Source organism: Denticeps clupeoides, chromosome 10 (genome assembly GCF_900700375.1).
Source record: "Denticeps clupeoides chromosome 10, fDenClu1.1, whole genome shotgun sequence".
Lineage (NCBI taxonomy): Eukaryota > Metazoa > Chordata > Actinopteri > Clupeiformes > Denticipitidae > Denticeps > Denticeps clupeoides.
This window is the reverse complement of record NC_041716.1, coordinates 9778398-9792739: the sequence shown is the minus strand read 5'-3', so window position 1 is coordinate 9792739 and position 14342 is coordinate 9778398. Positions and strand designations below refer to the sequence as shown.

At 42.3% G+C, this 14342-nt stretch overlaps 1 protein-coding gene across 1 annotated transcript; it reads left to right on the top strand.

The window, feature by feature from the left end:
- Window positions 1-6153: 6153 nt before the first annotated feature.
- Window positions 6154-8156, top strand: npbwr2b (neuropeptides B/W receptor 2b). Its single transcript, XM_028994366.1, has 2 exons — window positions 6154-6280; window positions 6459-8156. Exon 2 carries the CDS (start codon window positions 6603-6605, stop codon window positions 7596-7598), a length of 996 nt encoding a protein of 331 aa, XP_028850199.1. The 5' UTR covers window positions 6154-6280; window positions 6459-6602; the 3' UTR covers window positions 7599-8156.
- Window positions 8157-14342: the final 6186 nt, after the last annotated feature.

Here is a 14342-nt window from a genome sequence, read left to right as displayed (position 1 = left end):
TTATCATTAATGTTAATATATAACATCATTGACTACTTCAGGAAGTGCGTTCACCAGACTTTTTTTTCTCTTGAGAGAAATTAACCATGTCCGACTGCTTAAACTGTGGCACTGATGTGCACATCAGTCTGCTGTCGAAACCAAAGAAGGCAAGTTGTGTGGAACCACAGGAATGAATCAGGCATATAGTTTTTATTTTAGCAATCTCAGCCAGCTCTCATATCTCTTGGCTAACATCTGTTTTTAATATCTCATAAGAAGCTCTGCTCGGCTAGCCAGGCTTGGCTCTTTAGGGAGTTCCTCTTTCTCCTTTTATTCAGTTTCTAATGTGTGAAAGGGTTTTTGATTAATTGGTACATAGAGAGGACACTGACAGTCATTACCTGGACACTAATTGACATTTTGAAATGCACATCAGAGGCTCTGAACACTTAGCCAATGGATTTTATCCTCCCAAGGTCAAGGTGTCCCTCATCCATATAAAATGATGTATTACAATGGTCTACAGTATATACTAGCGGTGGAGCTGAATTCAAATATGGATGCCCCTAGACTCATTCTCTCCCCTACCCTTTACCACTGTTTTTCCCTCTCTCTTTCCAGGTCCTATCATGTAGGCTGTGGCTTTCTGGACAAATCGGGCAGTGAGGGTTGTCCTTGCCCTTGCATGAAGGGATTTTTGAGGGGATGTTAAATGAGTCTGGACACCCAGCCCTTCATTACAACAGAGGCAGAAACAGTCCACTAGGGAATGGATGATGGAAAAAGCACTACTAGGGAACAAACGGACACTGGACCTCCTGTCTGGACGCATGGAGAAATGACCTTTAGGTTTACAGGCCCCCCTGTCTGCCCAAATTTGCTGGAGGAGAGAGAACCCCAAGACTAGTTCCACTGGGGTTCAGTGTATGCTACAGAGACTTTGTACTCTTCTTGCTTGGCACTCGTCATAGGGAGGGTACTGTCACGTCCTGGTGCCCCTGGCCCACCATATGGCTCTACATTGTAAGATAAGAGATTCCAGGTTCATGGAATTTTGTGCTTTTGTCTTTGGTGGTGAACCCTTGTAGGTTATTGTGTCTGAAACTAAACTAAGGTTGTTCATGTCCAGCTACAGCCCTTTTTAAACAGAAATGCAATACTGGAAGTTTTTTAGTCTGGGTTTAAATCACATCACAGTACAGAATCGTCTCAGTTCAGAGTTTTAATTACATTTTCTTAGCAACTGATTCTGGGGAGTCTGTATTACTTGTGCTTCTTGATTTAACAGCAGCTTTTGATACAATTCTTGCATCAAGGTTGGGTATGTATTATCGGTCCAGCCCTAAAAATGGTTCAAATCATATCTGTGTGGTAGAAGCCTCTGTGTCTCTATTAATGACTCTTTCTCATCTTTCTCATCAACGGCATGTCTGTGGGAGGTACCACAGGGCTCCATTCTGGGTCCTCTTTTATTCTTATTGTATTACTTTCTCTTGGAGATATTTTTCGAAAACACAATGTTTCTTTTCATTTCTATGCAGATGACTGTCAAGTATACGTTCCTCTTAAGTGTAACAAGCGATGCTCTATCCAACCTCTCCTCGACTGTCTGACTGATGTCAAGAGGTGGATGGCCTTAAATTTCCTGGATGTAAGTGAGAGTAAGACGGAATGTATGCTTTTTGGTAGTGTGTTGACCCCCGTATTGACCTCACTTCCCTAGACCTTTGTAAAAAACCATTACAAACCTAGGTGTTAAAATGGACTTAACTCTGAAAATGGATGCACAAGTTAACAATATTGTAAAATCATGCTTTTTCAGCTGAGGCGTCTGACCAAACTCAAGCCAGTCCTTTTCAAACGAAATCTGGAAACAGTGATTCATGCTTTCATTACATCCCACCTGAACTTTTTGAACTTTTTGTAATTCATTGCTTTTTGGGATCAGCCAGACATCTCTAGCTCGCCTAAAGTTTGTACAAAATGCAACTGCACAATTTCTCACTGGTACAAACAGGCGAGATCACATAACCCAATCTTAGCCTCACTGGCTCCCTGTCTGTTTTAGAGTCCATTTTAAAATTTTTTTATTATTTTTTAAATCGCTGAATGGCTCGGCTCCAGCCTATTTGTCAGACCTACTCCATTCTTACACCCCACCCCGTTCTCTCAGGTCTTCAGACTAGAGACTACTGTCTGTTCCTTGGTCACATTACAATCAGAGGTGACAGGGCCTTTGCAGAGGCCGCACCATGTCTATGGAATGACCTACCAATCAGTTTCAGACAGGCTCCATCAATCACTGCGTTTAGATAAAAAACCCATTTAAAAACTCACACCCTGGCTTTTAACCCGAGTGTGACGTGGTTCTTGTACGGAGTTCTTATGCAGTGTTCTATTTGGCTTTTTTTGCAGTCCTTTCTTAACTCTTTTAATATGTTGTCTTAAATATTCTCTTGTTTAATTCAAATTGCTGCAAGTTTTATTTTATTCTGTTTTGCTTTTGTTCTTAATTTTTAATGAACTTTTTGTCCATGTCTGTTTTGTTCCTGGTAATTAACTTTATTTTAATGTACAGCACTTTGGTCAGCTGCTTTGTTGTGTTAAAGTGCTTTATAAATAAATATGGTATTGTAAACACCTAGTGTCACGTCCATGCGGGCATGACGCGGCGGGTGAACGGAGAGGAGGACGTGGAGTGACGAGGAATGACGAGTAATGAAGGACGCTTTCACCTGACATCACGGAACAGGGGTTTAATTAGTGAATCACAGGACAGGGGAGACATCCGAGACGAAGACACTGGTGAACACGGAACATAACTTCAAAGACCTGACAGCGGACAGAAACGAACAGGGCAGCTTTATACAATTAACACAGGTGAAAACGATTAGGGAACATTACACAGGACAACAATTAACCCCCATTTCGGACCGGATCCTGACACCTAGGCTGTGTAAGTTGTTTGTGCCATAATCTGTATGATAACAGAATTTACATTTGTGTGAAACTTTGTGAATTAGTTTATTCTTAAATAGTAACTTAAATGATTTTCTAATCATATGGCAACAAGCTGTATTTTTTATTTATTGAATCATTCCTTGATGCTATAGCACATATACAGGAATTTTGTGAATCAAAGGGAGTTCTAATCATCTTTCCCCTGGTGTGATCAATCTGTCAGTCAGAAAATATGCATGGTTGAAAATTTGATTTATTAACTGGCCAGTGTTGTTGATTAAACTCAAGTCAATGCCAATGAATTCCCTGATATCACTTTAAGCTCTTCTCACTTTATATTTTGATGACTTTGCATTGAAATGTCATTATTTTGTTCTTCTGATTTGGTTTTAATGTACAATGTCACTTTCGTTGTCTTCTTTTCTACATTTCTACAATCTGTTTGCAAATCTACAGTCCTCTGTCCTCATCAGACTCCAGACAATGAGTCCCGTCAACTGTGTAAAGTCTTGAATACATATTCTCTGTATGTTGTTGTGTTTGATCTCTGTCAAGAAGGCAGGTTCCTTGCAACATGGAGCCTCCATTAAAGTGTGATTTTAGACACATGGAAATAGTAATGGACACGGAAGCACAACCATACAATTATATAAATATACACCAGGTGAACACGATCAGGGAACATTGCACAAGACAAACATGAAACTCCGGTCCGGATCCGGAGTCACCCCTGCCGGTCCGGATCATGACAGTACTCCCCCCTCAAAGGCACTACCACCTGGGAGTGCCCACAAATCGGTCCATGAAAAGGGGGAGAAGTCCATAAGGACGAGTGGCGGCAGTCCTGCACCGGCGGCGTCAGGCCTGGGCCAAAGCACGGCTCGTCCGTGGGGGACCGGCATCCTGTCCGCCGTCCGCAGGCACAGTCACTCCGGTCAGTCTCCGGCACGCCCCGCTGGGAAGTTCGCCGCCTCCCTCGTCTCGGTTAACGCCGGGAGCACCTGAACTGCGCGACCGGTCTCCTCAACCCCACGGTAGCTTTCGTAGGCCATCAAGGTCCGGTCGCACGGATTCGTCGGTACTCCCCGCCTCCGGGATCGGCAGGGGGAACATGGACCGCGTGACAGATCCTCTCGACCCTACGGTAGCTTTCGTAGGCCGCCGAGAGTCTGTCACGCTTGGGGAACTGATAAAAACATGACATGGATCGTGGCAGGGAACTGGCGATTACCGGAGGTGCGTCGCTGGAATCAGGACGAGACGGCGGCGTCGGGGGACGTCCATACATGGAATCTTGAACATGGATCTGAGGAGCAGACGTCCTCCCGACCATCCACGGTTCCCTGGATCTCAGCGGGGCGTAGATCGGCTGCGTCCACATGGTCGGGTCATTCTGTCACGGGTGGGCTGGACATGGCGGTGAAGGAGGACGCATTCGCACGATCACAGGACAGGGGTTTAATACAAACTACACGAGACAAGGGAACATAAACACGCACAATGACCCGACGGTGAACAGACATGAACAGGATAGCTTTATACAATTATATAAATAGACACCAGGTGAACACGATCAGGGAACATTACACAAGACTAATATGAAACTCCGGTCCGGACTCCGGATCCGGAGTAACCCCTGCCGGTCCGGATCATGACATATGCTAATAAATATTGATATTTGGTTAAATAATCTTATGTCGCTTCAAGGCCGTCTATTTCAGTCTTTCAGTCCTATGCATGTCTGGCTGTTTATTTGAACACCATGGTGATGAGATCTTTAATGCGGTGAAGTTCATGCCTGTATATCTCTTCCATTTATCTTTTGTATGTATGTATGTATGTATGCATTTTTCCTGTTTATTATGTGCGAGAGCACCGCTGGTTCTGGAAACGGAACCATCCAAACGACTTATACAACCTTCTGTCTTGTCATTGTTCATCAATACATTGGTCAACCTCAATAACAGCATTCCTGTCTGGGGCTTGTGTCTGACCTGACCTGGTGGCCTAGCCGGGTAAGGAAGCAGACCTGTAATCGGAAGGTTGCTGGTTCAAATCCTGAACCGCCAAGGTGCCACTGAGGTGTCACAGAGCAAAGTACCTTCCCCACCCACCATGCCTATCATAGATTCCCACTGCTCACCAAGGTGATGGGTTAAATGCAGAGAACACATTTTGTTATTTTACCGTGCGCGGTTCTGAGGTATCACAATGACAATCACTTCACTTTTCACTTTCATATTAAGGATAGGATGATTAGTTCTCAAATCTAGATAGCAAACAAACACAACAATCAAGTATAATATGTTTCATGCTTGTACAAGATGTAGTGTCCCTGTAATATTGTATTATAAAGGGTCCCTCATAATTTGTTTCAGAGCTTTCAAGTAGAGCAAAATACATTCTGATCATGTCCATGGCCAACGGCACCCATGGTGATTTTTGTAGTGTTTTAACATTTCATTCATTTATGAACATCAGAGGACAATACACCAGTGGATATAGTACTCTTGTTTTATTTCACTTCAAATAACACATGATACAAAAGACAAGGTCAATCCAAACATTTGTTTCTTTTTCTATTCTTTGTATTCCATTCTGAGTAACACTCTCAGCCTCCAAATTTTATTGGTACAATACTTATAGAACAAATAAGGCTATGGTTTCTCTTTTTACACCCTCTATTTCTAAACACACCCTTGTGATAATATTCAGTTTGATCAATATAAGTATGTTAATCCCATGCTAAGAATTACCATTTTATGAGCATAGTACAGAATCACTTTGACCTCTTTCAGTTATTCAAAAACCACCCATGTTAATATTCAGATTTCAAAGTACTGCTGTTATATTTCCAGTCAGCTGTCTTCTCAAAAGCTGGTTTTAAATACAATGAAGATGCAACTGACAGAAACCTCATGCATAAAATGTGCCGTTACCCACAAACGATTGTATGACTCCGATGACGAAAGAAGAAGCCACAGGTCACCACCATGACGCTGACTCCCAAACGCACAAACGCATGAAAACTCGAGTACTCAGCACCACGGACAGCTCCCGATTGCGCTTCTGAACAGCTGCGGTTTTGTACCTCAGCAAAAGCAAGAAACGCAATCTACTACCCCATGTTCTGTTCTTTAAGAACAAAAAAGACGGTTGCATGAAACCGGTCAACTTTTCTGCGAGAACTCAGCAGCGAATGCACGGGCGCGGGGGACGAGGCAGGGGGCGTGGTGACGTCACCAGCTCCATCTCCTTTTCCCAACTTGTTGGCTCAACCGCGGCTCAGCTTCACATTACGGATGGATTTTGGGGAGGAAAGAACCAGCCTGGCGAGGTACAGTCCCACTTGGGTCTTTCGTTTTAATTCTCAAATTCTCTTTTTTGGGGGTTTCAACTTGATGTCATGTCTTGACATACAATGTTCTTCCTTATTCTGTATCTTTTATCAATTCTTTTTTTTTTATTTAACAATAGTTTTGAAGAGATGTTTTTTGTGTGTGTCTTATATCTAGATCAGATGATGAATAAATCGGACGAACAAACTGTACAATGCCACCTCTGGACCGAATCAACATCTTGGACGGTTCCGAGCCTCTAAAGTAAAGAAATAGTTTTTTGGGGGGGTGGGGGGTGTATGTGCGTGGCTTCCTAACAACATGGAGAACGTTACGCGTCGAACCGGCGCCGACCCGCCATGCAACGACAGCGCGGACCTGAACGGGACCGACCCGAACTGCGCGCCGCCGGCCGACTTCTACTCCCACCTGTACGTGGTGCTGCCCGTCATCTACTCGGTCATCTGCGCCGTGGGACTGACGGGCAACACGGCGGTCATATACGTCATCCTGAAGGCGCCTAAGATGAAGACGGTCACCAACATGTTCATCCTCAACCTGGCCATCGCCGACGACCTGTTCACGCTGGTGCTGCCCATCAACATCGCCGAGCACCTCCTGCACTACTGGCCGTTCGGCGAGGTGCTGTGTAAGGTCATCCTCAGCATCGACCACTACAACATCTTCTCCAGCATCTATTTCCTGACCGTGATGAGCGTGGACCGCTACCTGGTGGTCCTGTCCACGGTGCGCTCCAAGCGCATGCCCTACCGCACCTACAGGGCGGCCAAGATCGTCAGCCTGTGCGTCTGGACCCTGGTCATCCTCATCGTGGTGCCCTTCACCGTGTTCGCCGAGGTCTACGTCAGCCCCGACCACTCGGAGCGCAAGAGCTGCGTGCTCAGCTTCCCCAGCCCGGAGAGCCTGTGGTTCAAGGCGAGCCGGATTTACACCCTCCTCCTGGGCTTCGCCATCCCGGTGTCCACCATCTGCATCCTCTACACCATGATGCTGTACAAACTGCGCAACATGCGCCTCAACAGCAACGCCAAGGCGCTGGACAAGGCGAAGAAGAAGGTGACCATCATGGTGTTCATCGTGGTGGCCGTGTGCCTCTTCTGCTGGACGCCTTTTCACCTGAGCACGATCGTGGCGCTGACCACGGACCTGCGGACCACGCCGCTGCTGATCGGCATCTCCTACTTCATTACCAGCCTGAGTTACGCCAACTCCTGCCTGAACCCGTTCCTCTACGCCTTCCTGGACGACAGCTTCAGGAAGGCTTTCAAAAAAATGTTAGAATGCAGAGCGACCTGAGTCTTTTCAAATATAAATTCTAGGGAAAAAAGTCAATTCCATAATGTAAAATAGATAAACAATACTTTACTATCACTTGTATTAAGACCATTTGAGATTCAGTTTATTATTATTATTATTATTATTATTATTATTATTATTATTATTATATGAAATTCCTGGACGTTCGATTCTACTGTGAGCGTTTGTCTCCCTCTTGTGACGTATTAACGCAGACGCAACACAGTCTCAGAAAAAAGGCACAACGTTGCAGAACTGAATTAACCTCAAGGCTACATGCATGTAACTTTTGGCTTTCGGTAGGATGCACATAGGGTCCCATGGTAGGGAAGGGGGTTCACAAACGCTGCATCCCTGGGAGAGCCTGACTTGACCTCCCGGAGTTAACATTGCTAATAGCCTAAACTGAAAGCAATCACGTGAGCATCACTCATTTTGCTCTGAATGAGAAAAACTGGCAGAGGTGGACGTGGAAATCTAAGCCTGTATATTTTGCATAATGGACCAATACAACGCAATACAAATACATGTAGCTTTTTTTTTTTTTTGCTTATTAAATTGCACCAAAATATAACATTTCCTGCCACAAATAGAATATTTTACAGTTACCGTTATTTGCAGGTCTTTGATACGTCTGTGTGTTGGCGTGATCCAACTCTACAGTATGCCAATTTCTACTTAATAAATTAATGTACGCCTCTGTAAAGTATTTTCACATGACTTATGTAAAGCTCATATCATGTCATTTGTGAGAAATCCAGGTTCATGGAATGATGTGAAGTACACTATTTGGTTAAATGCATGTTCCTTTAGCCTTAAGTGGACGGAAGCAGTCGATTGAAATACTTGAAACTGTGAAGCCAAGGATGCCAAATTCAGAGAGTGAAGACATCCCTCGCACATAAATGCACATTTCACATGCCACTGTTTTATTGGACGCTGGACAAATAAAACTGCATTCCATCTTCTGTTTGGAAAATGTATTTTTATTTATTCATGTATATTTTTTTATTCATCTGTTTGTTTATCGACTGTAACTAACTGTCATTTCCAGAGAGGAGGATCGTGCCTGATCAGCCCATGTTTGCTGAGGCTGGGCTAGTGCAAGAAACGATTTACTCAGTCTGTCTTGAAATATCAAATAAATAAAAATGAAGGGCTCCATAGAATTTCTTTACATTTCCTTTGCATGTTCAGCAGAATGTGTGTAATTAGGCTTTTCTCTGTCCTGAAATGGCGTTAATTATCACAATGACAAATAGGACCTATGATAAAGAGAAAGTATAATCCCTAACTCTCCCCTACTGGAAAAAAACATAGGCAAGTATAGACAAGTCATATTAATTGTGATTTCTCCCTTTGGCACCCTTATGGTGAGTAAATTGTACTAAAGGTTATTAAACATTTATGGTGAAGTGTGAGGCAACACTCCGTTTATAGGTGCACTACTTTCAAGTTGGTACTCAGCGCAGCTCTATGTTCAAAGGGCTTATTCACTAATGTGAACTCAAAGGCGTACATTTTAAACTCATCATTTTCAAACTAATTATTTTCTGGTACACAGAATTTTACATTTTCAAGATACAACCAATTTTTTCGTTCTATTTATGTAAATCTATTTATGTAAATCTAGAGGACACCTGACATACAGGGACTGTCCCCCTGGACCATCTTGTCAACTTGTTTCATATTTCTTCAGCACGCCTCTGAGATTGAAGTTATATTACAGTGCTCTAGGACTTTTTTTTTTTAGAACTGCAGTGAAGTTAGGGCAGCTTTGAAGCTGGGGTGCTGTGGATAATCGTTTACCCAAGAATAATTTCATAGAGTAGACTTCCAGATTGACAAATTGTCACAGATAAAGGTGTTTATATGAATTTACACGAAGAAAATATTTACCATGTTCTTGATTCCAAGTTTTTTCTTATTAATTTACATGCAGCCTATGTACACTTTTTCTTATATTTACCTGAATTCCCCCTAGATCCTTCACTTATTGGCTGATAATCAAAAGTGCTTTTGGCAATTGTTACCATTTCTGAAAAGGCCATGAATGATCATTTTACATTCAGAGTGAAACAGCTGACAGAACAAGTCTAAAGCAGAAACAAATAAGCCTTTTGATAATAATTGTTCACATTGTAGCTGTTGCCCCCATTTCTCATTAAGTCAGTGTAATATGATGCAATAGATATACATTTAATAAGTGTTGATCTTTTTTTTTTCGATTACTGAATAATTGACTATGAAAAAGAAATAAATCTTATTATGTATAACACCAGCTGAATACATATGGGATATTTTGGAGTGGCAATATCCACCACCAAACATATAAAGAGAATATCTTTACAAGAATGGTATTAATATAAATGAATAATGATATGTAATGGTATTCTAATTGTTGCTGTTCTATAAAAATTTTGTTGGGCCAACGGCATGCTTTTTTTTTCATTTACATACCTCCATTTATTATAAAAGGGCCTCAACGTTACATTTTAATCACTGCAAGAATGTCTCATTATTCTATTCTATTTGTAGGTAAATGCACAGTTGCTTCGTGCAACTGTGTACCCGCAACTTTCTTAATAGTTGCTGGTACAGCTAAAGCCAATAAATGTTTCTGCAGTACCAGGTACCCCCTCCTCTTAGGTAGGTTATGTCACATCAGCATCTTTCCCAGGGGGGCTCCAATGTCCATCATGTTAGTAGAGGAATTTAATTGGCACAGGAGCTACCAGAAGTCTCAAATCAATTGTAATGCTGCCAGAGAATAATATGATGCATGCCATGTTGGTGACACACAAATATGCCACAAATAAAGATGGACAAGAGGGATTCACGTATGTGCCACTGAATGATGACAGCTACACAAATATTTTGATATATGTTAATGAATGTATACATGAATACCAGGATCAAAACATCACACTGCCATTGCTGACTTGCCTTCTTCCTATCCTGCTGTCATCATTTCATGCACACAGCCATCCATGCGTTCTGAAGGAAAAGGGATTTATCAAACCAGGTGATGGTCACATGCCCAAAGTAAGCACTTCCAGCAGCGGACATGAACATGCAGTGTTTTTGCTGTACAACTTTATCAGGGCCAGGACATATTTTCTGTAATTAAACCAGACTGATTAGACACATGCACCCTAATGACCAATGGCCACATCACCTTTATGGAAACACTTGTCAGGCAGACAAAGAACTCCCAAAAACCTGCTATTTTGGAGATGTCTGAATCCCCTGTATCTGAATATCTTGCATACTGGTTCAATAGACTGTCACATTGAGTTTAAACATGTTCTCACAGGCATTCCAGGCTATTGATCAGCGGGTTAATGCACAAGTTGTTCCCTGTAGCAACAGTAGAGCCACAGACCAACCAAGTGATTATCAATGTATTTTTTACATTAAACGTCTGTAACAAAAATGTGCATAATTTTGCGGCAGGCTACAAGCTTGTATGGATTTTATAAGCATTTGCTCATATTTATTGGAAAAACCCTACTGCCCCTCTGTGGCAGATATGGGTATTACGTTCCATCATAAAACCTAAAGAAATGATAAATGTGCTTGTGAAAGAAAAACCTACAGAAATAAAAAAAAAAGGATGACGAGTCAACATTTATAGCAGGTTTTATACAAAATCACACATCAACAATTTGACAAATCCTGCATAACATAAATATATTTTCATTGACTAGATAAAGTGTGGAATGTCCAAAGTAAATTAATATCTTTCATTACTGTGAAATAGTTTACCATGTTCATTACTAAATCTTTAAAACATGATGTTTTGATTTTCACGTCTGGTTTTAAATTCAACGTGATTCTCAATGATAAAGAGATCTCTGTTGTTTAGGCTAAACTAAACCAGGTTTAATGTCCCACTGCAATCAGCTTGCAATTATTTTACAGTGATGTGGACTGTAAATTGAATTCTGCTGTTTTGATTTGCTAAGGGTGGCATCTATTGGATGGAATATGCGTCATTATGGCAGGATGAAATCAGGCTTCCTTCATGTGTAGTCACTGAGCTAACATTAATCAGATTATCAATTAATTATCTTTATTTCTTAACTATGTTGTATGTATACTTGTTTCTCCATATAATAACCATACTGTAATAATAATAATATTCTGAATAAACTATATAGTATTTTCATTTAACTAAATGTGGCATCCATTTGGTGGCTGAGGAATATTTTCTTCAATATCATCATTGTGTCTCTAAACTGGAACACTAGATGGTGCTCTGTGATCAGGCCTTTTCTGAGCATTGTGGCACAAGCACATCTAATAGAGTTTAGCGGTTCCTGAGAACCTGATCAGAACAGGTTAATCATGAACGGACACAGGCAGGCAAACAGATATGTTTTTTTTTTCATCCATCAATCTAATATATGCTTAAGAATCTGAAGACAGAATAGAATTGGCTGTTCTATAATCGCTAAGGTTCAGATCTGGTTTAACTGGAGTGTCACTGCTATAAAGGACATAGCGTCATGCTCTCCAGCACAGCTCAAACAAAAGCAATCCAATCAAAAATCTAAATCATCCTCACACCCCCGCCCCCTGTCACACCGGCAATCAATGACATCGACTTCCTGTTGGTGAATCACACATCCTGTCAAACTGTGTGGCCATCAGCAATATTGCCGCGTGTGAACCGGAGCTGCCGCACATCGCCCACCCACTCCCACCCCACCATCTCACCCTGCTCTTCTTCACTGTGTGCAGTCCGAACTAAAATCTATGTAATGTCAGAGCAAACACATCCATCCAGCTGAAACCCGGCGTCCGAGGGCAATGGGGGAATTTTCACGCTACGTAGCGAATATTTTTTGCAGGGTTTTTACTTGGAACAAAGATACGCAAGATATACAAGAACAGGCAAAACAGCATACAGTCACAATTTGAAAAAAGGGTATAACCCATGTACACTCACACACAGATCTGGAGTACCCCCAAAGTCATGACCATGACAGAAACACTAATTACATGGGAATGGAAACCACATATAGGTAATACGACATTGATATAGAACCACCTGGTGTGTCAGGGGCACCCTAACAACATAGACCCCCTCCTTAAAAGCACAACACATTGCTAGGCACAAGTCCTGGAAGAGGAACAGTAACAGAATAATCAAACAATGAAGTAGTGGGGCAGGACCCCTAAAGAACAAGCCATGGCATTTTCAGGGTTCTCCTCCCTGGGCTGGAAGAGAGCAGGCGGACCTGGAAACTTGTAGGCCCTCACTTTTTTTCACCATTCCTCAGGTCTTGGGTTGTGACTCCACCATCCTGCCTTCTCCACCCTTGGAGAAGAGTGAAGTCGGTCTGACCATCAGGAGAGAAAGATGGATGGAGGCAGGGCTTGGTGCTGAGGTGGCGGAATGAGTTTCTGCTGCCAGTGGAGTGGGAGATAGCAGGTCCAGGTGCCATGTTGCAACCCATTCTGGTGACCAGCAGTGGTTATGATACCTACTATGTGCTGTGGGTGGGCCTACAAACCTTCCGTGGATTGCCATGGAAACCACAGAGATGTCGAAACCTTCATTATATACCATTGCAGGCTTATGATTCACTTATCAATGGGTATATTGTCCAGCAGCAGATGATTGCAAATACACTTCAGCACCAGGGTGAGTGGTCATGTGTCCAGGATCAGCATGTCTGCCTCTAACAAATCTGGACACATGGAAAAACTCTACTTAAAAAAACTCTAGGAGAGAAAGGAAAGGAAGGAAGAAAGGAAGAAACATTGGGAAGGTGTGATACAGAGAGAGATCACCTTCCAGGGTAGAATGAGCATGCAATTTGATGGTGTTAGAGCAGGGTTGGAGATGATTTGTCAGAGAAAAAAAGTCCAACAGGTGTAGTGGTACAAAGATTCAAAGTGCAGTATATAACATCTGCCCATGTTTGGAGGTACTTTTAGTTTTAGTTCAGTGTACATTCTGTCCCCATTATAATGCTACTGGTCTATTCGAAGGTCCCTGAAGCTTTAGTTGTTACGATGGTGGTGGCTGTGGTGACCCTCTGGTACAAATCATGCTGAGTTGTCAGCAGTTCATTGCTAGGCACTAGGCTCCATCTGGTGGTCTCTTCATTGGACTCTGGAGGTGGTCTGGGCACTTGATTCAGTGACTCGGCCAGAACAACTGGTACATAAATACAATGTTTTGTTAGTATATTCGTGTAATAGTGGCCCGTTACCCTAACTAGGACAGTCTAACTAAGTTGAATTGAACACTGTCTATGTTTGACTAGGTGACTGTGTAATAAAGTGGACGTAATAGTTTAGATTTAAACACTGAGACTGTGTCTGAGTCCCGAACACTGACTGGCAAGCCATTCCACAACTGCGAAGTTCTATAAGAGAAGGATCTGCTCCCAGCTGTGACCTTCTGTACTTTTGGGTATCAGTAGTGACCCTGCACCCTTCAAACACAGGGGGCGTGGTGGATAAAAAAGTTCACTCAGGTACTGCACAGCGAGGCCATTTAGAGCTGTATAGGTGAATCCCAAATTTGATGGGTAGCCAGTGATTATAAACAAACACAACATTTGCAAGAACATATGTGACGACCATTTACATTCAATAACTCATATCAGAAAGAGAAAAGAAGCAAACTAGCATGAGCCAGTCACGTCAGCAAACTCTTGGTCATGCAAACAAATCAGCTGATTCAAAACATGATTTTATTTAAATGTGATTTGTCATATTAGAGCT